The sequence below is a fragment of the Pseudophryne corroboree genome, chromosome 5, assembly GCF_028390025.1.
Source record: "Pseudophryne corroboree isolate aPseCor3 chromosome 5, aPseCor3.hap2, whole genome shotgun sequence".
Lineage (NCBI taxonomy): Eukaryota > Metazoa > Chordata > Amphibia > Anura > Myobatrachidae > Pseudophryne > Pseudophryne corroboree.
Window position 1 is genome coordinate 257,869,320 of NC_086448.1, and position 27,172 is coordinate 257,896,491.

Here is a 27,172-nt window from a genome sequence, read left to right on the forward strand (position 1 = left end):
TGTCTTCCTGGTACCGTCTTCCGCGTTGAAATTCTGCAGAACACTCAAACACGGTGGTGCGGGGTGGTGCTTCCTCCCCAAAAGCAGCTCACAGTCGGTCAAAACTCTCCTGACGCAGACCACTCTAGTGGCCTCTATGAAGCTCCATAACAAGTTTGTGAAGGAAGTGAACATCCTGACTTCTTCAATATGAATTGCTGCTTATATATGGTTCTGGGCTTTGACATTTCACAAGAACTATAGTCAGAATTTACTCTTAACAACCAGTCAGAATGTCTCTACCTATGCACAGTGGCGATGATAGGGGCGGCGGATACAAATCAGACCAAGCCAGGGCTACCAGAGGGGCTCCTGACTGTAATTTTTTTTAAACTAATTTTTTTTAAACATTGGGCTGGATATATTGGAATGCGAGGCGGCCGGAGCTCCGAGTTCCGTTTTTTTAAAGCAGCAAACATTTACAAGGCAAAACCAACCCCTCGTGTCTGCAGGCTCTGGGAGCGTGGGCAGGTATGGCGCGTGACATCATGACACACGTGACATCCGCCGCACCTGCAGTGCTCCTCTGGGAATGGAACCAGGGCGAGAATTTTTGTAATGAGTCCGCGGGTGAGGTTGCCTTGTGGGAAATCCGGCCCGCCCACCCTCCCAAGACCCAGTGCTTCAGGCTGCAGTCTGATCAGCCTGATCAGGCCCTGGACAAGTTTTGACAGAAGCATGTACGGATCAGTGAGATCCGTGCATGCTTCTGTGTAAAAGTTAAAAAGTTAAAAAGTAAAAAAAAGATGTGGGGTCCCCCCCAAATGCATAACTATCACTGGGCACTTTGAAAAATATAAAGTAAAAGATTACTGAGGTCCCCCTGTATTTTCTTGAACCGGTCCTGGTTCCAAAAATACAGGAGGAAAAAGACATAGGAGTCCCACATATTTTTTTTAAAACAGCCTGGGCTCCACTAGCCAGGGAGGTAATGCCACAGCCGGGGAGACACATCTACAGTATATTAGTTCCGGTAGCCATAGCATTAGAGGTGACCATTGTGGTTTACATAGGATTCAGTGTAGCCATTCTCACCATTGAAATGTATGTAGTGGAGCCGCTCCATACACTTCCATAGAGAAGCCGTGATCGACAGTCTGGAAGCACAAAGCCAATCAGCAGGCTGTTACTAAGGTAGCGACTGCTGAATGGCTGGTTGCTCCTAAAGTGACAGGAGTCACCTGGGTGCTGCTCAGTCATGCAGAGAATATGTATGTGGACACACACTTACATTCTCAGGGGGTGATTCAGACTTGATCGCTGGGCTGCTAATTTTGTTGTCCTGCGTTCAGATAGTCACCGCCTCCACGGGAAGTGTATATTTGCTGTGCAAGTGTGTGATCCTATGTGTACACTGAGCTGCTAAAATCCAATGTGTGCAGTCTCTGCATAGCCTAGGACTTACTCCTCCAGTGTGATGAGAACAGGCTGATCGGGGCCGGAGCTGACGTCAGACACCCTCCCTGAAAACGCTTGGACACACCTGCGTTTTTCCGAATGCTGCCAGTAAACGATCAGTTGCCACCCACAAATGAGCTCTTCCCGTCAATCACATTGTGAATGCCCGTGCGAATGGAATTTTCACACCATCCCGTCACTGACCGACAATGTTGTCCAACGCGTGTGCGCATTGTGGTGTATAAGCATGTGCATTTATGACCTGAGCGATCATCTGTGAATAACCCCTTAGTCCTGTGGTTCGGGATTTCAGGTTCTTTGGCTTTTTTAACCCTTTTGATGTATACTTTGGAATGAAGAGGACTGATCTGCACTGAAATAGGTGAGTATTTTTTTTAAAGGTTACTGTGGATTTTACTAGAAAAGAGTACCAAATGGCTACAGGGGATGTAGGCAAGTTTGTATGAGTGTGAGTATGTATGTGAGGGTGCAAGAGTTTAATAAACTTGTACTATCTACTGTGTAATATTTATTTTATAAGGGGACTACAGGTACCAGTGGACCCTTATTGCCCTGCATGCTGGTACTTGTGGTTCTCCAAGTACCAGCATGCGGGGAGGCTTGCTGGGACCTGTAGTTCCACCTGTAAAAGACATTATTTTTTCTAATTTTAACAGATCAACGCTATCCACTCAGCACCCAATGCCCACAGGTTCCGGGGATAGCATCGGGCTTCAGCCCTGGCCTTGGGTTGCCTCAAGGGGTTAAATCCCTTTATTGGGGTGGTCCCTACTGCCTAGGAATCCCCGGCCAAGGCTGACTAATTGGGGGGTGGGTAATGCTCTGGCTCCCGGGACCAATAAAAACATGTCCCCCGGCTGTGCCTCCTAGGTAGTAAAGTGCTGGCTTAAAAAATATGAGGGACCCCTATGTCTTTTGTCCCCCATATTTGTTTGAACCAGGACTGGTCCAAGATCCCGGTGCTGGTTGTTAAACACAGGAGGACTTCAGTCATTTTTTCCCCTTTATATTTTCAACCAGGACCATCTCAAAGTGCCCAGTGCAGGTTATGCTTTTTTGGTCAAGACCCCACGTAATTTTTCTTTTTGTTTACTTTTTACTCTTTCTTAATTCTCACAGACAAAAGCATGCACGGATCTCATTGATCTGTGCATGCTTCTGTCAAACTCACATAATGTAATAAAACTAACGTTACAATGTGTATGTTTTCATACAAGAAAACTTATACACTTTCGCACAATGTAATAGAAAGGGTTTTGCGAGAGCAAGCAGACTATTAGTCCACAATGTAATAGCCCTGAACTTAAAAAATCACAGGCTATTACATTGGCTGCATTTTGGGATAAACTCGCACCTCGACAAGTTTGTCCTGCACAATAAACCCAGACCCTATTACATTTGGCCCGTTATGTTTCAGCTGATGATTGCCAGAAGAGGAAAGCCAGTATGAATGAATCATTTAATCTATAGTTTTGTAACAATTGTTTAAATAATCTAAATTCAGTACAGTTATTTTTGGATGTTACCATTTTCTAGCTTGAAATGCAGTGCTGTGAAGGAAAAATCTAATTACAATGAATAGGGACACAGTTCCTGTGGTGGGTATTTGCACTTCAGTGGTCAACATGAGTGCTCTGAAACCGTATACCCCATTCAATGAAGTGTCACTCTTTTTTGGTTGGAAAATCACCGCATTCTACAGTATGATGCCTATGTGACAATACCCTAAAGTGTTAAGTGCAGTATTTCATGGAATAATTGGAAATATGTTTTCTTTGAAAAGTGAATTAATAATGCCGGTGTAACGTTTCCTGTTAACAGAAAATGATTGGTAAAAAAAAAATCTAAGAGTGTGTTGTAATTTGCCTTGAGAATTAAATGTTAAAATAAATTACAGTAGTGAACATTCTTACAATTCATATAGACTAAAATGTAATCTTAATACTTAGGAAATGTTTTACAGGAAATGCAATGCAATAGCTCCTGTTTGAAAGAACTATGCTAGTATCTGTGAAACATCTGCTTTTAAATGTTCCACTTTATTTTTGGACATGCCAGATGTTTGGTTACAAGTTAAAAGAATAGTTATAAATATTATGCTTTGCTTTGGAAAATGTTCTCCAACTTAAGCACTTAGCTCTGTGATGTACATATTTAGCAACGGGGTAAATGGATGATTCGGAAACTGCTTGTGATTAGACACAGAACTGTAGGCTGTTACCCTTCACCTACAGCAAATATGTCACCCTTCACCTACAGTACATATTCCACCCTTCACCTATAGCACATATGTCACCCTTCACCCACAGTACGTATTCCACCCTTTACCTACAGCACAAATGTCACCCTTTACCTACAGAACATATTCCACCCTTCACCTACAGAACATGTCATCCTTCACCCACAGTACATATTCCACCCTTCACCTACAGCACATATGTCACCCTTCACCTACAGTACATATTCCACCCTTCACCTACAGCCAGGGCCGGCTCCACCGGCTTCCACCCATCCCTACAGCAGCGGCAGTGTCCAACTCCTAGCAGAGATGTACACTGCAACACAGCCCTAACCTCCTCCCCACTAACTGGCGCCGGCCGTGAGCCAATCAGAGCTCGCAGTCCGGCAGCTTAGGCTCCTGATTGGCTGCCAGACCGCAAGTTTTTATTGGCTTGCGGACCGGCGCCTAGTTGTAGCTAGCTACACACCGCCGCAGCCGCTGGAGACTGAGGGGCAGGAGAGGCGCATACTACGCTCTCCTCCCCGCACTTCAGAAGAGACACGCGGTGAGCAGCACGGTGGGGGGCATAACTGTCACTGTGTAGGGACATGTGTATCTGGCACTGGGGGCATATATGGCACTATGGGGACATGTGTATCTGGCATTGGGGGCATATCTGGCACTGGGGGGGCATGTGTATCTGACACTGGGGACATATCTGGCACTGGGGGGACATGTGTATCTGACACTGGGGAAATATCTGGCACCGGGAGCATATCTGGCACTATGGGGACATGTGTATCTGGCATTGGGGGCATATCTGACACTGGAGGGACATGTATATCTGGCATTGGGGGCATATCTGGCACTGGGGGGACATGTGTATCTGGCACTGGGGACATATCTTGCACTGGGGGCATATCTGGCACTATGGGGACATGTGTATCTGGCACTGGGGGCATATCTGGCACTATGGGGACATGTGTATCTGGCATAGGGGGCATATCTGGCACTGAGGACATATATGGCACTGGGGGTACATGTGTATCTGGCACTTGGGGCATATATGGCACTATGGTGACGTGTATCTGGCATTGGGGGCATATCTGGCACTGGGGACATATCTGGCACTGGGGGACATGTGTATCTGGCATTGGGGGCATATCTGGCGCTGGGGGGACATGTGTATGTGACATTGGGGGCATATATGGCACTGGGGGGATATGTGTATCTGGCACTGGGGCATATCTGCCACTATGGGGACATGTGTATCTGGCACTGGGGGCATATCTGGCACTGTGTGGGGCATATATGTATCTGGCACTGTGTGGGGCATATATGTATCTGGCACTGTGGGGCATATATGTATCAGGCACTGTGGGGACATGTGTATCTGGGGGGCATATCATGTGTATCTGGCACTGCTGTGGGGCATATCATATGTATCTGGCACTGCTGCGGGGCATATCATGTGTATCTGGCACTGCTGTGGGGCATATCATGTTTATCTGGCACTGCTGCGGGGCATATCATGTGTATCTGGCACTGCTGTGGGGCATATCATGTGTATCTGGCACTGCTGGGGGGCATATCATGTGTATCTAGCACTGCTGGGGGGCATATCATGTGTATCTGGCACTGCTGCGGGGCATATCATGTGTATCTGGCACTGCTGGGGGGCATATCACGTGTATCTGGCAAAGCTGGGGGCATATCATGTGTATCTGCCACTGCTGGGGGCATATCATATGTATCTGGCACTGCTGCGGGGCATATTGTGTCTATCTGGCACTTCTGGGCGGCATATTGTGTCTATCTGGCACTGCTGGGGGGCATGTTGTGTCTATATGGCAGTGCTGGGGGGCATGTTGTGTCTATCTGGCAGTGCTGGGGGGCACGTCATGTCTATCTGGCACTGCTGGGGGGCATGTCGTGTCTATCTGGCACTGCTGGGGGGCATGCCATGTCTATCTGGCACTGCACTACTGGGGTCATTATGTGTAAGGAACACTACTGTGGCTGTCATGTGTAAGGCTGCTAATTGTGTGTGTGTAGAGGGGGTGTGAAAATATATTTATTTATAGTTTGATAATATGAAGTTGCGAGGCCACGCCCACATTTCCTGGAGTGCATGCGCCTTCAGCGCGCGCATGGGGGGGGGTTGTGCTTCAAAATTTTCTCACTCCTGGTGCTAGTAGGCCTGGAGCCAGCCCTGCCTACAGCACATATGACACCCTTCACCCACAGTACATATTTCACCCTTTACCTACAGTACAAATGTCACCCTTCACCTACAGAATGTATGTCACCCTTCACCCATGGTACATATTCCACCCATCACTTACAGAACATATGAGCCCTCTCTGATCAGTCATTATAATCACATTTTAAGAATTTGTAGTATAACCCTTGTGTTTGTTTCGGGCTTAATTTTAGCTATACGCTTTTTACTGTATTTGTAAAAAATCATGGCAAACAGAAAAATATCCCCCGCACAGATGGGTCGCAGTCACTTTTGCGGTCTGAACAACACACATAAAAATGTTTCAGAATTCTTTATACTGAGCAGTTTTATATTGAATTGTCTCAGTGCATATGTAGTGAAAGTGTGTATTAATCTCTGCACCTTGTGTGGCAATTTATACTTATCCACCTAACTGAAAATTGTGACTGTCATTATTTTTAAATGCGCTCATTTTTTTAATTTAATGTTGTGATTTATTACAGATAAAGATATGATCTTAGAAGATCATGGCTCTCCATGCTTCTATAGTACCTTGACATTTCACAAAAACATTAGAGATTACAGTTCACACCCAGACTGTGTCTACTTTACCTACTGTATGCATTGCTCCTCTGGAAACTTACTGCACACCCCTCGTAAAGTATATACTGTACTCAGCCTCATAGAGAGGATTTCACTAATAGCTCATATCTTTTGCTAACAAAATGTATCATAGCTGTTATTATGTCGCCCTCCTTTAAAAAATAAAATTAGGCACCGAAGTTCTGTACCTTCTATTTCGATTTAAAGAAAAATTAGCAATTCTCTACCATACGGAATGAGTGTTGGTAGGATTGGAATAGGAAGGAAAAGTTGAAGTTTTGTTTGGGAAAACAACATGGATTCTCTTTCCCAATCTGTAAAACATGGACTTCTGAGCTGTCTCTTACTATGAACTGCATATTGCCCCACCCCCCTTCCTCCCGAGACACTACCCACCAAGGCTTCCCTGTTAGACTCTTTACACCTTGATTTTATGGAAAGTTTTCCCATTGAATAATATGTATTTAGGGTCTCCTGTTTTCATTCTTTTGGTGACCTCCTGCGCTGTACGGTGGATGGGTAGGGATCATATTGAAGTATGTAGTCCTTGGAGAGTTTTTATATGCATATTGCACATGGTGAACATCTTATTTGATTTGCGTTGTTTATTTCACTTTTAGTTAATTTTTGACTAGTTGCAATGCCTGCAGTATATTATCTGTATTTTTCTTCTTTTTATTAAATGTTACAATAACTTTTGCATGTATTTCGCTCCTGTTTTCTGTATTTTTATACATTTAAAAAATAAATAATACAAATTAAAATGCCTGATCACTTGATTAGCAATTGAGTTATTAGATATTACCTGGGTTATCAGTAAGTAAGCTGTCTTATAGCTAACTTTACTTTTGCTTTTATATATTTTGTGATATCAAAAAGCCCACAGAATCAATAGTACTTTCCTGATATAAAATGAAATAATAGCTCTTAATCCTTGGGTTTGATGACTGATTCCTGTGTTCATGTTCGCAGGTTATGGATTTGTAGATTTTGACAGTCCTGCAGCAGCGCAGAAAGCAGTTGCATCTCTGAAAGCCACTGGTGTACAAGCCCAAATGGCAAAGGTAAGGCTTTACTGCACAGTATACTGACTATGTGTAGTCAATTATAATATATGTATATTCAGTGTCATATTATTGCTATTAAATGATTTATGCTCAACAATGTTAATATTGTTCATTTATGATATAATTGGCATGTCCCTGTTGATTAAATACAAAATGTGCCATTGACTTGTTTTACTCATATGTATAATTGTTGATTTGTGTGCTTTTTTTAGTCCTTTGTTGGTGCTTTGCTGCTGTACATGTACTGTATATTAAGCTTTTGATTTTGTTTTTTCCGCATAATCATTTCGTTTGTTACTGTTTATCATGACTTTGTTTTATTATGCAATTATTTCTTATATATGTTATTGTGTATTTATTGTGTAATTAAAATGTTTATTTAGATAGATTTTCTTGTCTGTGTAGATAGTTTTAACTAACACTTGTTTGATTTGATTTTACAATCTGGTAAGCAGCAGCAGTATACAAAGCCATGATGTGAAATGTGTCTCTTGATTCCTAGTTGTGCATATTGTTTTGTGTGGTTGAAGTGAATATGTCACTATTAATGAAAAAGCATGAACATGCTGCAACATACAGTATATGTCTCTGTTCTCCAGTGTACCTACAGTTTAATATGTACTGTATTGTGGTCAGAAAACATCTGTACTATGTACTAAAATCTGTACTAACTGTAACTAATATTTATTCTTTAGGGTCCATAGGGATCTACAGGCAAGAAACTGTGGTATAGGTGATCCATGGGGTCTGACACTCCTTTTAACATAAGTTACATGTAACTTTGCAGGGTGCCGCCACTATATATTTCAATACACAATACCTCCCATACAGCAGTCCTAGCCCGGGATGTAGTTATGTGACCGGCACCGGTCACATTACCTCCCCCTACATCCCACCCACTTACAATCCCCACAGTCGGCGTGTAAACTAGCAGGGACTATTCCCACTCGTGGGTGTCCATGACACCCATATAGTGGGAATAGAACCTGTGGCGAGCTCAGCTCGCCACTGATTCCACAGCATGGTGAGCACAGCGAGTCCACAATGGGATTGTTGCACTCTGCCCCCCCACCGGCACACCGCCGCCGGTATCCCGCCGTCGGTATGGTGACCGGCGGTCTCCTGACTACTGGTCATGCATACCCAACCCCCTAGCTCATATTAAACCACACTCAGGACAGAAATGTATATAACATTTTCTTGCTGTTGATGTTTATTTAGTTTTAATCAGCAATAAATTTGCTAATTGCATATATAAATTGTCCACTAACATTGGATTAATGATGGAATTTGAAAATGTGTATCTGTGCCATGAGTCTTGAGTGCCAGCCTATATCAAGACTGTGTAATGTTGTTAATGTAGCTTGTTGGTAGAACTAATAAAAGAGCCTCAGTTTCTTTTAGATCTCACAGACCAAGTTGCTCTAAAAATATGTATATAAACATAAGGTTTAAACTTCTTTCTGGCATATTAAACCCACTAATGACTGTGACATGCATTAATAACTCAGGTCCCACCTTAGGTACACTGCACTAGCGATCACATGAACAGTGTAGACATTTAGTTTTCCACAAATATATATTACTAATTTGTTAAGTCTATATAGAAAACATTACTATGTAAAAACTGAACCAAATGAATATAATTTCACATTTTGTACCAGATTACAATGTAACAGTGAGTATAGGGATCAAAATATACTGTATGTAATCTGTAAAATTAAAAAGCATTTAGAGGTTTTGAATAGGAAGATCATTTATTTATTACAAATAGAAAAAAATGTTGGCTGATCTGTGAAGGAATTTAATTAACCACAAATTAATTCAATTATTCTACATATTCCATGGTTATGCACTGTACAAGTCCCTTGTGTATACGATTGTCATTTACCTTCAGTTAATATTCAATTTAAAGCATATTATGGCCTAAGGTTTTTCATTGTTTTTTTACCTGTGTTCTAAATATACAATAGTTTAAAACAAGTAGCGGTATAGCCTAACAAAGCTTCTTGTTCACAAAAGTATTGTCTTCCAGTAGTAAATATCTAGATTGGTATTCCAGATTATATGAAGTCATCACTTCTAGCCCATTTCATCAGCTGCAGTGGCATTTGGAGGATTTATAATCAGTTCTGTGCTGGTGAGACAGTGACACTTTGATCCAGTGGCACCAGTAAATTTGAGTGCTATTGGCCAGGATGACAATCCTGCCCCTCTTGAATATTCTTCTTGAATTAATTCCTCTTTTGATAAACCCCAAATTGCATATGGTACTCATATCATAATTTGGTTACCACTGCCAAAGTTTTCTTTGTTCTTCAGGCTTTAACAGAACACTGTTACCAAGTAGTAAGAAAAGCCCAACTTTTTGATACTGCCTAGTACAATTCGGGCTTTATTTACAAGGCAGTTGCTTTTGTAGTCCACCACTTCCTGGGAATATTGGAGGTGAGAATTTAAAATGGCACCCACAATTAGTGTAAAGAACAGGCTTTGCACTGACTGAAAGTGCCATTTTACATTTTCATCTCCAACCCGTTAGGAAACAGCGGCTTTTCACATATAAACCCTTCACGTTTTCTACTCAGAAGTGGATCTGTGGAAACATGACCAAAAATGTGCAGAAAGTCTTGATGTGACCATATAATAAATACAAAATTTGTAATTATCATCATTAATGATAATGCTTTATTTAAGAAAAAAATATTTTAATGTTCAATTTTTTTTTAAACGTTTTCAAAATATTACAAACAATATTTTTTTCTATCGAACTGGAAGTGCTAGTCCCCACAGTTCCACTACACATGTGGTCCCCCAAGAGACTGGCTCTGTAGGATTAAATTAATCTTTCCTGCTCCAGTGTCACTGCAAAATGTTATTGTTAAATTGTGGCAAATTAAAAACAATTATCACCTTGATAAGTAGCAATAAAAAAATTATTATCATCACCACTTTTCAATAAAATAGACCCCTTAGATAGAGTCATGAATAAACCAAATATTCTGGAAAACATTTGCAGTCTAAAGAGAGAAGGGAGAAAGGATTGCATGAATGGTTTCTTTATCATTTCAGATTATGAGCATTAGAATTGTGTAACTCACCGGCTATCGTATTTACAGTGCATCGCCAAGCTCTATTTTAATTTTAATTTTAATTTTCTCAAACACTGAAGAAGAAGAAAAATGTACTACTTTGCTCTTAAATCTGAAATGTCTATTTTTTTAATTAGAGGTTGGTTAAAAATATATATTAAGAGACATATTAAATAAGGTGCATAATAATAATAATAATAATAATAATAATAATACCATAATCCAATATTAATTTGAATGTTTTGGTTGAGTAACATATCTTACCCACTCCTACACTGGAAGAGGTAATGTTATTTGTTCCTATAGCTCTGTAATTGTGTTTAATAAAAAAAGAAACATAAATCATATGTCCTTTATCTGTAATTCAACTGCCGTTAAATATATTCTTATATAGTATTTGCATTTGACAGTAACAGCTGCTATATCTACAAGCTAATAAAATACTATTTTAGAGCCAGGTATGATGGAGTTTGTAATTTTATTGGGCAGTAAACAAAGAACCTATTTAAGTATAACTAGACCAGAGCCACTGGGAAAACATGTTACAAGACATATAATCAAATATAACAATCACCTTTATGAACAAGATCTCATAAATATTTAATATTACTGTGGTAAAATATTAATTTGTTCTTTTTACAAGTCTAGCTATTTAAAATGTGAATATTGATAGTGATTTTCCTTCTAAAGGAGTAAATTCCTTCAGGGCTATTGTGATAAATGGGCAAAAAGGGCAATTGCCATGAACGTAGCCCTGCCATTATATGTTCTAGTAATCATGCCCGTGTGGGAGGCCATAATAAATGCTCTAACTCAACCCCTTGACACCCTAGGAAGACACGTCACTACACGTTTAGTCTCCTCTGTCATGTGTGTTTAACTAAGATAGGTCTAAAATCTACTTAGACAAATTTTAAGCACTGACAGTTAAAACTATATATATATATATATATATATATATATATATATATATATATATATAAAAAAGTTATATTTAAATTGAATATATATAAATATATATATATATATATAATATATACATGTTCATATATAAATATATATATATATATATATATATATATATACACTGCTCAAAAAAATAAAGGGAACACTAAAATAACACATCCTAGATCTGAATGAATGAAATATTCTTATTAAATACTTTGTTCTTTACATAGTTGAATGTGCTGACAACAAAATCACACAAATATTATCAATGGAAATCAAATGTATTAACCCATGGAGGTCTGGATTTGGAGTCACACTCAAAATTAAAGTGGAAAAACACACTGCAGGCTGCTCCAACTTTGATGTAATGTCCTTAAAAATGAGGCTCAGTAGTGTGTGTGGCCTCCACGTGCCTGTATGACCTCCCTACAACCCACACAAGTGGCTCAGGTAGTGCAGCTCATCCAGGATGGCACATCAATGCGAGCTGTGGCAAGAAGGTTTGCTGTGTCTGTCAGGGTAGTGTCCAGAGCATGGAGGCGCTACCAGGAGACAGGCCAGTACATCAGGAGATGAGGAGGAGGCCGTAGGAGGGCAACAACCCAGCAGCAGGACCGCTACCTCCGCCTTTGTGCAAGGAGGAACAGGAGGAGCACTGCCAGAGCCCTGCAAAATGACCTCCAGCAAGCCACAAATGTACATCTGTCTACTCAACCGATCAGAAACAGACTCCATGAGGGTGGTATGAGGGCCCGACATCCACAGGTGGGCGTTGTGCTTACAGCCCAACACCATGCAGGAAGTTTTGCATTTGCCAGAGAACACCAAGATTGGCAAATTCGCCACTGGCGCTCTGTGCTCTTCCCAGATGAAAGCAGGTTCTCACTGAGCACATGTGACAGACATGACAGAGTCTGGAGATGCCAAGGAGAACGTTCTGCTGCCTGCAACATCCTCCAGCATGACCGGTTTGGCAGTGGGTCAGTAATGGTGTAGGGTGGCATTTCTTTGGGGGGCTGTGCAGCCCTCCATGTGCCCGCCAGAGGTAGCCTGACTGCCATTAGGTACCGAGATGAGATCCTCAGACCCCTTGTGAGACGATATGCTGGTGCGGTTGGCCCTGGGTTCCTCCTAATGCAAGACAATGCTAGACCTCATGTGGCTGGAGATTTTCAGCAGTTCCTGCAAGACGAAGGCATTGATGCTATGGACTGGCCCGCCCATTCCCCTGACCTGAATGCAATTGAGCACATCTGGGACATCATGTCTCACTCAATCCACCAACACCACGTTGCACCACAGACTGTCCAGGAGTTGGCGGATGCTTTAGTCCAGGTCTGGGAGGACATCCCTCTGGAGACCATCTGCCACCTCATCAGGAGCATGCCCAGGCATTGTAGGGAGGTCATACAGGCACGTGGAGGCCACACACACCACTGAGCCTCATTTTTACTTGTTTTAAGGACATTACATCAAAGTTGGATCAGCCTGTAGTATGTTTTTCCACTTTAATTTTGAGTGTGACTCCAAATCCAGACCTCCACGGGTTAATAAATTTGATTTCCATTGATAATTTTTGTGTGATTTTGTTGTCAGCACATTCAATTATGTAAAGAACAAAGTATTTAATAAGAATATTTCATTCATTCAGATCTAGGATGTTATTTTAGTGTTCCTTTTTTTTTTGAGCAGTGTATATATATATATATATTTAAGTCTAACTGTATATAATTAAAACAACCAAATTTTAAATCTGAATATTTTAGAGCAAGCCATAATCCAAGCATACGTCCTAACCATAACCCTATCAAACTATACCAACACAAATTTCTGATTTTCCTGCCCAAATTCTCAAGCAGCATCATTTTGACCATATTTCAATTGTATCCAGATTGGGGTAATGACTGTCCTGATTTGCAGATGGGTGGATCTTTACAGATCAGAATGAGTTTTGGGCTGAGCAGGGTAAGGTTTGGGCATATCGGAGTGAGGCTTATTTTGTTTCTCTAAATGTTTGGATGTGTGTTTGCCTATAGTTATATGCTCCCCATCATGTACTGCCAGTGACGTGTGGTGAGGTGAGGCAGGAGAGACAGGTGAGACAGGGCCTTTCCTGTCATCCTAACGTTTGTGCCAGAGTTTTGACTATATAAAGTATGTGGAATATACAAAGAATATGTTTGAAATATCTTCTTTGCATTATTCTAATAATTTTGAAAGGAAAAACTCTGGATTAAAAAGTCTATGGCAGGTGAGGCACTGTCTGTCTTTTCCACACATCTTTGATCAAAACTCAACACATTTCCAGGAATTTATACTGTTGCACCTGTGTATAATGCTCAGATGTATCCTTTGGCTGATATATTGCGTGCAAATCTGGCTCTGGTGCTAGACAGTGCCTCCTGAGGCTTTTAGCTTTCCGCTCGTCCCTTTGTTCTGCATATAATTACAGAAGCCACTTACGTAATTTTTATTCTGAGGTCACAATTACTGTATATTACAGCAGCATTTTACGCACCTGACAGTATTTATTATGTTAGTGGCAAAAACAAAACCCCCAATATTGAATAATGGACATTTTGGACTTTTGTTCACCACGCAGTAGAAGATCTTCACTTAGGGGTCTATTCAATTCCTGTCGGAATGCCTGACAGGTGGAAAAAACATCAGTTTTCGCCATTTTTAGGACGAATTTCGATACATCCTATTCAGTGAAAGACCCATTTTTTCGACTTGTCGGAAATTCCGTCATGTCAAAAAACAGGAGGATCGGCGAATTTGCCTGCTGATCCACCTGTTTTGTCTAATTCGCGGGCATTTCAGACAGGTTTTTGGCCCGTTTTTGACAGTGCCGATTTGACTTTAAGAAAAGTCTGATTGGCATTGTCAAAAACGGGCAAAAACCTGTCGGTAATGCCCGTAAATTGAATAGTGAAGTGTCAGATTCTCTCTGTCGGAGAGGATCCGACACAAATTGAATATACCCCTTAGTAAGAAATGACACAGTGCAGAGGTTTATAAAAAATTAAATCTCTGTAATATTAAGGTTTTTTTTTAATAGATATTTTAATGTAACATTATGATTTTGTACTGCATGATGACACATTTTACAGAGTTGCATTTCTTTTGGCTTTGTTTGATGGCTGTATTTTGGTAGAGTGGGTTGTCTATACATAATAAGATCATCACAATTATATAAGTAAGAACTGTTATCACCAAAATAGCTAAAATAGGGTTTTGTTCTTAGAGCAGAATGTTGAAATAAGCTACAAGTATAGGTATGCATAACTGAAGGCATATATGAATTTATGAGATGTAGCAAAATGTTTAGTTACACAAAAGGTGATAATTTTTACACCATCACTCCGATGTCTCCCTCCCAGTACTCCAGAGTTGTATAGCCCCAACCAGTGTTGGGGGCATTTTGCTGTTGAATGCATAATCTCTGCCCCGAAAACCTCCACTTTCCCCAGTAGATCACAACCCTGCTCCCTTTCTGTTGAATGCTGTGATTTGTGGAAGTCTGCAGTACTAAGTGATGCCATAATGAGGTAATTCACCATAAATCACATCACTGAGCTGCCAAACTACCTGCTTCCCAGGGTAAGTGGGCAGGTTCAAGGGTGATGGGAGAATTCTCTGAAATTTTTGAGTCTCCTGGACATTCCATGACAGTAGGTACTACAATTCTACAGTACTGGGAACCAGAATATATATGGCTGTTCTGCAACTCCTTCTTATTGCATTATCTTTGACATCATCAGAAACATTATTTTATCATCCAAGAAAAAGTCAATAGCCATAATACCATACTTGGCACTTGTGGGGGAGATAAAGTATATTTGATGCTTTTATATTATATGATATGGGTAAAAAAAAGTCTATATCACTTGAAACACTTTTGCTTAAATGTGGAGAAAACAATCATTGTTTGAATATATAAGGAGCTCTTTAATATTCCTGCAACCGAGGAAGAAAAATACATTTGCAAATGGAAATGGAACCAAACCAAGTACATAATCTTTTAATAATGGTGTCCATTAATTATTCAGACATCAAGTGAAGTAGTTCTGTTAGCAGAAGATTTTCATGGGAATGTGCTAATTACATGTGCCACATCATAGGTGAACTGAATGAGAGAAATACATGCTGAACCAAGTGATTTCAAACAATGTAGATGTAATGTCAAATTGTAAATGAAAGGGAATATGCATGAAACAGTGATTATTTCCGGAGATTAAAGTTTCCTGATCTGAATCCGAGTCTCAGATGTTATGCAACAAGTGTGGCCATTATGAACAAAGATTTTATCTTTGATTTATAGTACAAGTCCCCTGCAAAGTATGTTATACAGTATAGCTTTTTTTCCTTTTGCCCTTACTTTTATAAATGTCTTCCAACACTAGTGCATAGGGTGAAAAATATCATTATTGGTGAAATGTGTTAATGTTACGTTTTATGTGCGTTTTTTTAGAGACCAACATATGTTGTCAACTATTGCGGTCGTTCAAGTGGCAATATGCATTTGACACCAGTGCATGCTGGTACTTGTAGTTCCATTACAGTGGACATTATTATTACTCTTGTACCTCAGGAGTACCAGACAGGGCCCAGTGCTACTCAGTATTGTGCTGGACTTCTCTTGGTAAGGGGACCAGTTAATATTTTTGGTTATACCCATAGTAGGGATGGCCATATCGATCTTTTGGGACCATCTTTTGCATTTCATATAGAGACAAATCAGTAAAATAATATAGGGGGTAATTCAGAGTTGATCGCAGCAGCAAATTTGTTAGCAGTTGGGCAAAACCATGGCCTAATTCAGAGTTGATCGCAGCAGCAAATTTGTTAGCAGTTGGGCAAACCCATGTGCACTGCAGGGGGGGGGGGGGGGCAGATATAACATGTGCAGAGAGAGTTAGATTTGGGTGGGGGGGGGTGTTCACACTGAAATCTAAATTGCAGTGTAAAAATAAAGCAGCCATTATTTACCCTGCACAGAAACAAAATAACCCACCCAAATCTAACTCTCTCTGCAAATGTTATATCTGCCACTCCTGCAGTGCACATGGGTTTGCCCAACTGCTAACAAGTTTGCTGCTGCGATCAACTCTGAATTACCCCCTATGTGCACTGCAGGTGTCTGTTTAAACATGACACTGGAAAACAGACAGACGCTAAGACAAGTTGGTTTAATCAAACAGATTTAACCAGTTTGTCTGAATGACCATTTTTGTCTGTTTTCCAGTGTTTGGTAGGAAAAAGTTCATTATCACCCACACATTACCAGATTTTCCTTCCAACCAGCCAACTAGTTGGTTTTTTGGACAGATAACCTTATAGTGTATGGCCAGCTTTACATATATGAAAATGCAGCTTCTAATCGTGTTTGGTTTTCCCTCATCAACCTCTCCAATTTTTCCTAAAGTGTTCTTCACCATCATTTCTGGTTTAATAACACCTAAACATAAGGAAACAATTCTCTTATTTTAATACCTATTTAGAAATGTATTTCTGTCTACTCGCACCTCCATGGAGTAAAAAAAAAAGTAAAAATGCTTGGAAAGTTACTTTACTAAAATTACATGTTGCTACTAGTATTTAACCTTTAAGACATTATACTGTATATACTAAACATGACAATCATGTTAAACAAGCTCACTTTACAAGTTGAAATTTGAATGTTTGAACTTCATTAGAAATAGAGGATTGTTTCAGACTTACATGGCAGGAGGTAATCGCCCCTTAAAAAAAAAAAAACATGTGAGATTGTCCAGCATCCCGCACCTCTGGCGATCACAGACTCTATTACATCTCGCCGACAGTATATTTTGTTGGAATTTCTTTCCTGGTGAACATTCTACTTTTTGATTAAGATACATAAAAGGCAGTACATATTTGGTGTAGTCCTATGTACATTCTGATGCTCTAGTTCGCTACAGGCGCCTTCCTGACCCCATACATTTTCTAAATGATTCCAAACCATACATATTTACTCTTCGGTGAAGTGGGATGGGCCAATCTCACGCATTTTGAAGTGAAATGTGTCCTCACGTTTTGCCCCACTGTTTTACATAATGCTAAATATGAGGTTTTACACTGTGAGGGTGGACTCTATGTATCCCATGCATCTCTCAGCTGAAACTCTACAAAGGGAAACATTAAAGAGTAGGCAAGTTTGCTACATCTGAATTTTATGATAACATACTGTAAATATAATACAGGTTGAGTCTCCCTTATCCAAAATGCTTGGGACCAGAGGTATTTTGGATATGGGATTTTTCCGTATTTTGGAATAATTGCATAACATAATGAGATATCATGGTGATGGGACCTAAATCTAAGCACAGAATGCATTTATGTTACATATACACCTTATACACACAGCCTGAAGGTAATTTTAGCCAATATTTTTTATAACTTTGTACATTAAACAAAGTGTGTGTACATTCACACAATTCATTTTTGTTTCATATACACCTTATACACACAGCCTGAAGGTCATTTAATACAATATTTTTAATAACTTTGTGTATTAAACAAAGTTTGTGTACATTGAGCCATCAGAAAACAAAGGTTTCACTATCTCACTCTCACTCAAAAAAGTCCGTATTTCGGAATATTCCGTATTTCGGAATATTTGGATATGGGATACTCAACCTGTACAATCTCACCATCCAAATGAATGCTATACTTAGTGATCAACTCAGTTAGGAGCATGCAAAATTCTGGTACATTCTGGTGCAATGTATGGGAGATGTGCAGTGTGTATGATCATCGTCATTTGTGCATTTTAATATGGACCCCTATGGGCCTGCAAGATAAAGTGCATGATGTATGATGGGTGATGTACGGACAAATTAGAGATGAAATAGGCTGCTGTTGCCAGTGTTCCAACACCAACACAACAACTCACTGCCAGCACCAGCTGTACATCACTTCTGATTGAATTGACCCCGTAATGATGGCAATATAATAAATTATCATGAGACACCCATTTTGGATTAGATGCTATTTCTGTATTGAATCAAGCTGAGTAATATAAGTGACAAGGATACATTTTTCTTTCTGATATGTGCTAACTTAGTCTACTGACAGCGTAAATTTGGTGATAAATGATCTAACCAGTGAGACACTTTATTGTGTGCAGATGGTGTTTACTAGAATTTTACTGGCACAAGCCAGTATGTTGACACTGCTTAGTGAATAGGTGTTAGCTTGCAGTGACTACTACAGTAGCTATTGTAAATGTACATCTGATCAAGTTTTTACATGGACAAATAATCTGAGAGATTAGTAACTTTCACTTAGGGAATTTCATCATCAGAAAACTCTTACTGAGTTTTGCTATTGCTACTTTCATGCAGTTTTCTTTGCAATAATTTCTGTCCTTGTTCTTAGCTGCCATGAAATATTGACTCAGAGGCAGCCTTCCTTGCCTGAATACTTTTCAAATTTGTATAGTAAATGACTAGTTTTCTCAAGTGTAGCTTTGTCTGCGCATTATATGAAAATTAATTTGATCAAGGTTTAAAGCTTTAGCAATGAAATGTTTCAATACTCCACCATCCTAAGCACATTCAGTCATCTATGACACTTTTTTGTATCACCACTAGTGATTATCCATTTAAACTCCATTTTCCAAGCTGTAACTGAATTTATCAAACCAACAAATTTTGTTATTTCCTGTGGGAATTTTATATTTGATACTTGATGCAGTGTCTTCATTCCAGTTTTACAGGTGAAAAAATGTTGGAATGCTGAAAGCTAAAATGAAACAAAAGCAACACCGTAATCATTTCTGCTGAAATACAAACAATAAATAGGAGGAAGATTTGGTCTAAAAGTAAACTTAATACATCTTTAATTGGAATATGGCATAGTGAGAGACTTTTATTACATTGTTAAGAATTATAAATTAAGCCATTTCGTATGTACCTATTTATACAGTAATGTAATTTTATGTAACTAAACATATATTCATTTAATAATATGTGAATTTTATTTTGTGATTTTGACATAACATTAAAACTAATAGTTTTACTTTTAAATGTGCCGACAGATTTAGAAGGGGATGTCTTAGATCCGGGGTGGCCAACCAGTCAGAGTCAAAGAGCCAAAAAATCTTGTTAGGTACGTTAAAGATACAAAGGAAAGCACTGCGCTTAGGATATATATATATATAGTTGTAATACCATAAGTGTAACAAGCTGCACAAATATAAATGCTAGGAGACCTCTGCTTTGTACAAATATACACTAAATGTTATTAAAATACACATACACATAACATATCCCTAACTGATTTAAAATCACCCACTAGTACATAAATAATTCAGCTGCTGAAATAGCTTGTGAATAAAATTGAGTGGGAATAATATAACGACTCTGTATTTATTATTAGTACTAGGTATTTGTATCAATTAGAAAGATAAAAGAAAAGAAACAATTGAATGTCCATGGGCTGAATGAGAAAAATAGTCTCTGCTGCTGTATATCTGAAACAAAGCTGGCGTCCCGGCAATGATGAGTAATCAGTGACTGTGTTAGTCTTACCCTCCTTGGGCGGTGTAGAGTGTCCTCTGTTTGTAATGAATGAGATCCCCGTATCAGCGTGACCTCTGCCTCACTCCAAATGCAGCTGGTGCTGGAGTCTCTCCCGCTAATAGCGGCGATGTATACTGGACGCTGCTGTAGTCTTCCTTCTTTCTCCGGTGGTGAGGACATCACCGCTCCGAGTCAGGAGAGCACACTCGCAGGAGGAGATAGTATGATGGATAAATTACCGCTGTGGGTGGATTTCCACGGTCACAGTAGCAGTATTTCTTTGTATAGCCCACGGCACATCCAGTACAGGTAATACAGATGATGCGAATAATATTCATTTAATAATATGTGAATTTTATTTAGTGATTTTGACATTACATTAAAACTAATAGTTTTACTTTTAAATGTGCCGACAGATTTAGAGTTGGGAAGGGGATGTCCTAGATCAGGGGTGGCCAACCAGTCAGAGTCAAAGAGCCAAAAAATCTTGTTAGGTAGGTCAAAGAGCCGAAGGTGAGCATGCAAAAATGTGGTGTGGCCTTGTGCCTGCTAGGCACCACCCCTGGTATAAAATACATTGAAAAGGCCAGATCCACATAAAATAAAATTTTAAAGCCAGATCCAACATAAAATACATTGAAGAAGTCACTTCCGCATAAAATAATTGAAAAAGCCAGAACCACATAAAAAATAATGAAAGACGATTCACATAGTACACTTCAGCTCTCCCATGTGTCACTTCAGCCAGCACCCTGCTTTGTCACTCCAGTCAGCTCCCCCACTTGTCACTCCTGCCAGCACCCTCCTATGTCACTTCATCAGCTCTCCCATGTGTCACTCCTGCTAGAACCCTCATGTGTCACTTCAGAGCCCCCCCAACTCATGTCATTGTAGCAGCTCCTTATTACCCCTTTCACACCGCGAAAATATCCCGGTATCGACCCAGCATATTACACGGTGCACTGATTGGGGTTCCTGGTCACTTTACGAAGAAAACAACACCCAAAACCCCCAAAAACCTCATGTCGACCTTTTGACCTGTCGACCTAGCACATATCGACCTAGAAACCCTGTCAACCTTCCAACCCTGTCGACCTAGTGACTGTCGACCTAAAGTGGTCAACCTAAACATTGTCGACCTAGATACTGTCGATTTGATGATCCACACCCATATTCAGTTGGGGTTTACCGCTCAGGGAAAAGCTCTGGGTTTCACAGGCTGAGTTATTCAATTATTTAGCATGTTCCACACACAGTAGAACCTTGGGTAACATGAAGTAACCCATAGATTATGTGCAAAGTGCAGGAATCTAATTGTTTCATCACATGTTAAATTCCAATGGTTCACTTTAATGCAGATGTTTCCTTGCACCTCCCACAAGGAAAAATGCATCCACAGGGCTTAATGTAGGGGAATTCAGGACCTAACTGACTTGCCCCTAGTGTCTGAAAACTAGTATCATCATGTAACTATAATAGGTACCGGTACCTTTTTTCTTAGTTTCCTACTCCATAGAAAATATATAATTTAATTAGAGATGAGCGGGTTCGAATGTAACGCCAGAATTAACGCCAGTTCGGTTTTATCCGGATGTTTCTTATTGGCTATCCAAAACATGTGACGTCCGTGAGCCAATAAGATGCCATTTTGAGAACTGAGTAAATCCGAGTAAAACCGAGTAAAACCGAACCCGCACATCTCTAAATTTTATTTTTTCAAAAATGTACTTGCAATTAGAGTCTTATTGAAAAATAACTCTCAAACTTATTAATTTAACTTATAAACATCATAACTGGTGTGCACAGGAGCAGGAAATAGTGAACTGTTACTGCTGTCTGTTTTATAAAGACTACTTAGTTTTTTTCAGTGCACACTTAACAAATTATTCTCGAATCTGTTTATTCCTTGATTTTCCAGTTCCAAAAATTAACGAGTACAAAGGAACATTCCCTTGACTAAAATTTTAGAAATATCCTACAGCATATGTTGCTTTTCAATTATGGACAAGTTTTTATAAACATGCTTATTTGCCTAGAAGCATCTCACAATTTAGTTAAAAATTTTTACTGTAGTTTTTTCCCCCCCGTTAATGAGCTTTCAAGGTTAGACATCTCTATCTGCCTCAGGGCATTGTGTATGTTACCAGTGATGAAATAAGATGACAGGTACTGTCAGGTAAATGATACATCATATAGATTTCTCAGGTACTCTCTTTGAATATTTTACCACTGGTGAACTTTAACTTCTGTTAATATGATTGAAACAGGGGGAAATGAATATTGTCAGGGCAATTTAACAAAAGGATCCTGTAAAATTCATTACAGGCTTGGTAGTAAAATCACTTTGGAAAGCACATTTTTCAAACTTCAGCTTTATTCAGTAAACTACACAAGAGTGTGACCTTTTAAGAGCCCCAAATTCCTTGGGAAAAAGAAAAGCCCTTGTAAAAGTAACAATTTTAAATTATAAAGAGTGGAATGATTTCACTGCGCAGCATGACAGATTATATGAGAATTGCAAACAGAAAGTTAAATTGGCAGCTATTTAGTCGAGCTTGATGCATTTTCCCATAATTGTATCCTACTCTGAAGCACACAAAGACATTTTTTCTCTAGCATTTTTCAATCTGTAAATAAATGAGTGCACTTGTTGTAGTTTTGTAATTTACTTAAATTGTCCGAAGGCGGAAATGCTACCTGAAGACATTTTAGTCATTTAGTCAAATTGCGAAAATCTGCTTCAATCAGTCATGCGATTCCAGGATATATTTTTTGTATATGTGGCATGGTGATCTATTACAGAAAAATACGCACAAGCAAGAAAGACAATGAAAACCGCCTACAGACTCAATTTCACCTATGTCAGTGTGGCCAACCTTTCAAAATATTGTAGGCTGTTTTAGAAAAATGTACTGATGACCTGAATTTATTTACTGACACGATATTTATGAGATAGAGATATGTATAAAATATGAGATTAGGGGCATGTACAAAACAAGGAAGCCATAGTAACAAGAAATAAAGAATTCACAACTATATTTAGGAATAATTAAAGGGCCTTGATGCAGGTAATAGGTACTTTAGTATACTATAAAGATATTATGTTTATACTTATTATTTTCTAGACAAATTTATTAAGCTTAAAAAAGCTGAGATTTCTGACACTTGGCCCTTCTCGAATCTGTTTATTCCTTGATTTTCCAGTTCCAAAAATTAACGAGTACAAAGGAACATTCCCTTGACTATAATTTTAGAAATATCCTACAGTATATGTTGCTTTTCAATTATGGACAAGTTTTTATAAACATGCTTATTTGCCTAGAAGCATCTCACAATTTAGTTAAAATATTTTACTGTAGTTTTTTTTCCCCCGTTAATGAGCTTTCAAGGTTAGACATCTCTATCTGCCTCAGGGCATTGTGTATGTTACCAGTGATGAAATAAGATGGTAACATACACTAATGGTATTCCCTTGAAGAATCTTCTGATCGATCCCCATAGGGCAGTGGTTCTCAAACTGTGTGCCGTGGCACCCTGGGGTACTTCAGAGCATTTACAGGGGTGCCTTGATTTGGTGGTCCAGGGCCAATTCATATTATTTATGGCCAATCTAATAGGCAAAATCAATGCTTGTGGTTACAAATCATAAAAAATGTGGACAAAGAAGCAAATCTTGTCACTCACCATATCATTTAACCTAAGGATGACACAGGATGCTTGTCAGATTGACATTGTCGGAAACGGGGCTAAAACCTGTCGGATTTGGACGCAAATCCGACAAAACACGTGGATCAGTGGCTTAAGCCGCTGATCCACGTGCTTTCCGACAAGTTGGATTATCTGACTTGTCAGATCAATGGGAGTATGATTGAAGATTCGACCCTAAACTCACGTTAATCCAAGAAGTCGGGAAATCCGACTTGAATTGAATACACCCCATAAAAGCACAATTTACTTAATTTAATATTTTTTTCTATGGGTGCCATGAAAAAATTCTGATACTCTAGGGCGCTGTGATTCAAAAGAGTTTGGGAACCACTGCCATCAGGGGGCTTGCTGTGACAAATTATTACATAATCCTATTGTTTAACACATTAGGGACAGTTCAGTTACCTGCAATGGGGTATATTCAATAACTTTCGGAAGCTGCCGTCTTGTCAGAAAGACGTCAGCTTCCGACAGTTTTAGGTCGGAAGGGATTCCGACCTATTCATTAGGGCCCCGATTATTCTGACAAGTCGGGAAACCCGACTTGTCTGAATGCTGTCGGAATGCACGCTGATCGGCGGCTTCAGACGCTGATCAGTGTGCATTGTCGGAAGCGGGGCCAAACCCGACATGTTTTAGCCCCGTTTCCGACAAACTCAATCCGACTTGAAAACAAGTCGGATTGAGGTGAGGAGACGGGAAGCGGTGCGGCAGGCTATGGGGATCGGGGATGAGAGGTACCTTGACGGCCGTCCTCGGCCAGGCACCTCTCTCCTTGCAGCACCTCCCCCCACTGCCACAGACATCACCCTCCATTGGCTGCCACTGGAAGCTCCCACCACCATACACAGCTGCCAAGCTCCCCCCGCAGCCATCCAGCTCCCCCCGCCACCTGCAGCAGCCCAGCTCCCCCTGCCGCTGCTGTTAGCACACCCGGTAGCCACTGACAGCAGCGGCAGGAGAGGACCCCGGGTACGGCCAAATCCATCAGTTGGATTTGGCCATCCATTGAATAGGGGTTGTCGGGTCCATTCCGACAACTACATGTCGGAATGGACCCGACTCTTATTGAATATACCCCAATGTGTGGCAGCCACACGTATTGCTCATTTTACTGTGTACCCCTATATGGGGTGTAAGGTTAAATTAGCGGTCATGTACTGCTATTACAAATGTTACCACTCCATTCTGAAGGCATACAACCAGCATCATAATCAATTGAATTACCCCCATAATACCATGCCAACAGCAGACATACAATACCAAGGTAAGGTAAATTGTTTAATTGTGTTTTCAAGACAAATCACTACACTTATAGAAAAATAAATACATTTACCAAGTGTTTACTGGATTAAGATAAAGTGAAAAAGTTTCTTCCCAAAGTTTAAAACAAAAGAGATTAAGGGGTATATGCAATAGCGGGCGAATTTCAAAAAAAGGCGAATTCCGGAACGTTTTCGCCTCAAAAAATCAATTCGCCTATGCAGTGCAGTACTTTTTCGCAAAAAAACGGACCGTCAAAATTCGCCTTTTCTCAATTCGCCTTTTTCCGCATTCGCCTTTTCTGCAATGGTACAGATGCTGCAATTCGCCTCCAGCATATTCAATTCAAGTTTGGAAATTCGCCTGCAGTGCTTTTAGACAGCAAATTCGCGATTTTCAATCCGCCACACTTTGGAGGGTGAAAACAAATAAAAAAATTTTAAACATGTTTTTTTTTGTGTTTTTTTTTTTTGGGAATAGCAGATCTATTTATATTAGAAGGGATTAGGTACTTTTTTTTTTGGGGGGGGAGGCACAAATATTATTTATATATTTTTTAAAATATTATTTTTTTTTTTTTTTTTTATTGCTGGAACGGTAAAATCAGAAAAAAAAATGGCGTGGGGTCCCCCCTCCAAAGCATAACCAGCCTCGGGCTCATTGAGCTGGTCCTGGTTCTAAAAATGCGGGGAAAAAATTGACAGGGGATCCCCCGTATTTTTAAAACCAGCACCGGGCTCTGCGCCTGGTGCTGGTGCCAAAAATACGGGGGACAAAAAGAGTAGGGGTCCCCCGTATTTTTAACACCAGCATCGGGCTCCACTAGCTGGACAGATAATGCCACAGCCGGGGGTCACTTTTATGCCGTGCCCTGCGGCCGTGGCATCAAATATCCAACTAGTCACCCCTGGCCGGGGTACCCTGGGGGAGTGGGGACCCCTTCAATCAAGGGGTCCCCCCCCCCCAGCCACCCAAGGGCCAGGGGTGAAGCCCGAGGCTGTCCCCCCCCATCCAATGGGCTGCGGATGGGGGGGCTGATAGCCTTTGTGATAAAAAAAAGATATTGTTTTTTCCATTAGTACTACAAGTCCCAGCAAGCCTCCCCCGCAAGCTGGTACTTGGAGAACCACAAGTACCAGCATGCGGGAGAAAAACGGGCCTGCTGGTACCTGTAGTACTACTGGGAAAAAAATACCCAAATAAAAACAGGACACACACACCGTCGACAGTAAAACTTTATTTCACACTACCGACACACACATACTTACCTATGTTCACACGCCGACATCGGTCCTCTTCTCCATGTAGAATCCACGGATACCTGAAAAGCAAAGTTCAATATACTCACCTCAGGGTCCAGAGATAAATCCACGTACTTGGCAAAAAAAGAAAACGCAAATACCCGCTCCAGAACGGACTGAAAGGGGTCCCATGCTGACACATGGGACACCTTTCCACGATTGAGACCTGTCAGTGACAGCTGTCACTGACAGGTCTCTAAGCCAATCAGGAAGCGCAACTTCGTTGCGCTCACCTGATTGGCTGATCGCTGTGACAGCGCATCGCACAGCTCCCTCCATTATATTCAATGGTGGGAACTTAGCGGCTAGCGGTGAGGTCACCCGCCGGTCAGCGGCTGACCGGCGGGTGACCCCACCGCTAGCCGCTAAGTTCCCACCATTGAAATTAATGGAGCGGCTTTGCGAGGCGCTGTCAGAGTACAGACGGCGTCCAGCCAATCAGGTGAGCGCCACGGCAGTAGCGCTTCCTGATTGGCTGAAGGGACATCAGTGACAGGAGTCACGTGATGTCCCGGCATTCGGGGAAAGGAGTCTAATGTGAAAACATTGGACCCCTTTCATTAGTCCGGTGGATCGTGTTCGGTTTGTTTTTTTACAAAGTACGTGGATTTACCTCTGGACCTGGACCTCTGGACGCTGGAAGGTGAGTATAATTTTTTGACAGGTACCCTCGGATCGTCGGAGATCGTTGCAGTCGGCGTGTCAACACAGGTAAGTATGTGTGTGTCGGCGTATGAAATA

The 27,172-nt window shown here is 40.5% G+C and overlaps 1 protein-coding gene across 3 annotated transcripts in view; it reads left to right on the forward strand.

The window, feature by feature from the left end:
* Positions 1 to 27,172, forward strand: part of RBMS3 (RNA binding motif single stranded interacting protein 3) — a 932,710-nt gene that overhangs the window by 540,093 nt on the left and 365,445 nt on the right. For all 3 annotated transcript variants that reach the window (XM_063922277.1, XM_063922278.1, XM_063922276.1), the window contains exon 4: positions 7,479 to 7,570. In XM_063922277.1, the coding sequence (XP_063778347.1) occupies positions 7,479 to 7,570 (92 nt within the window). The remainder of the gene's footprint in view (positions 1 to 7,478; positions 7,571 to 27,172) is intronic.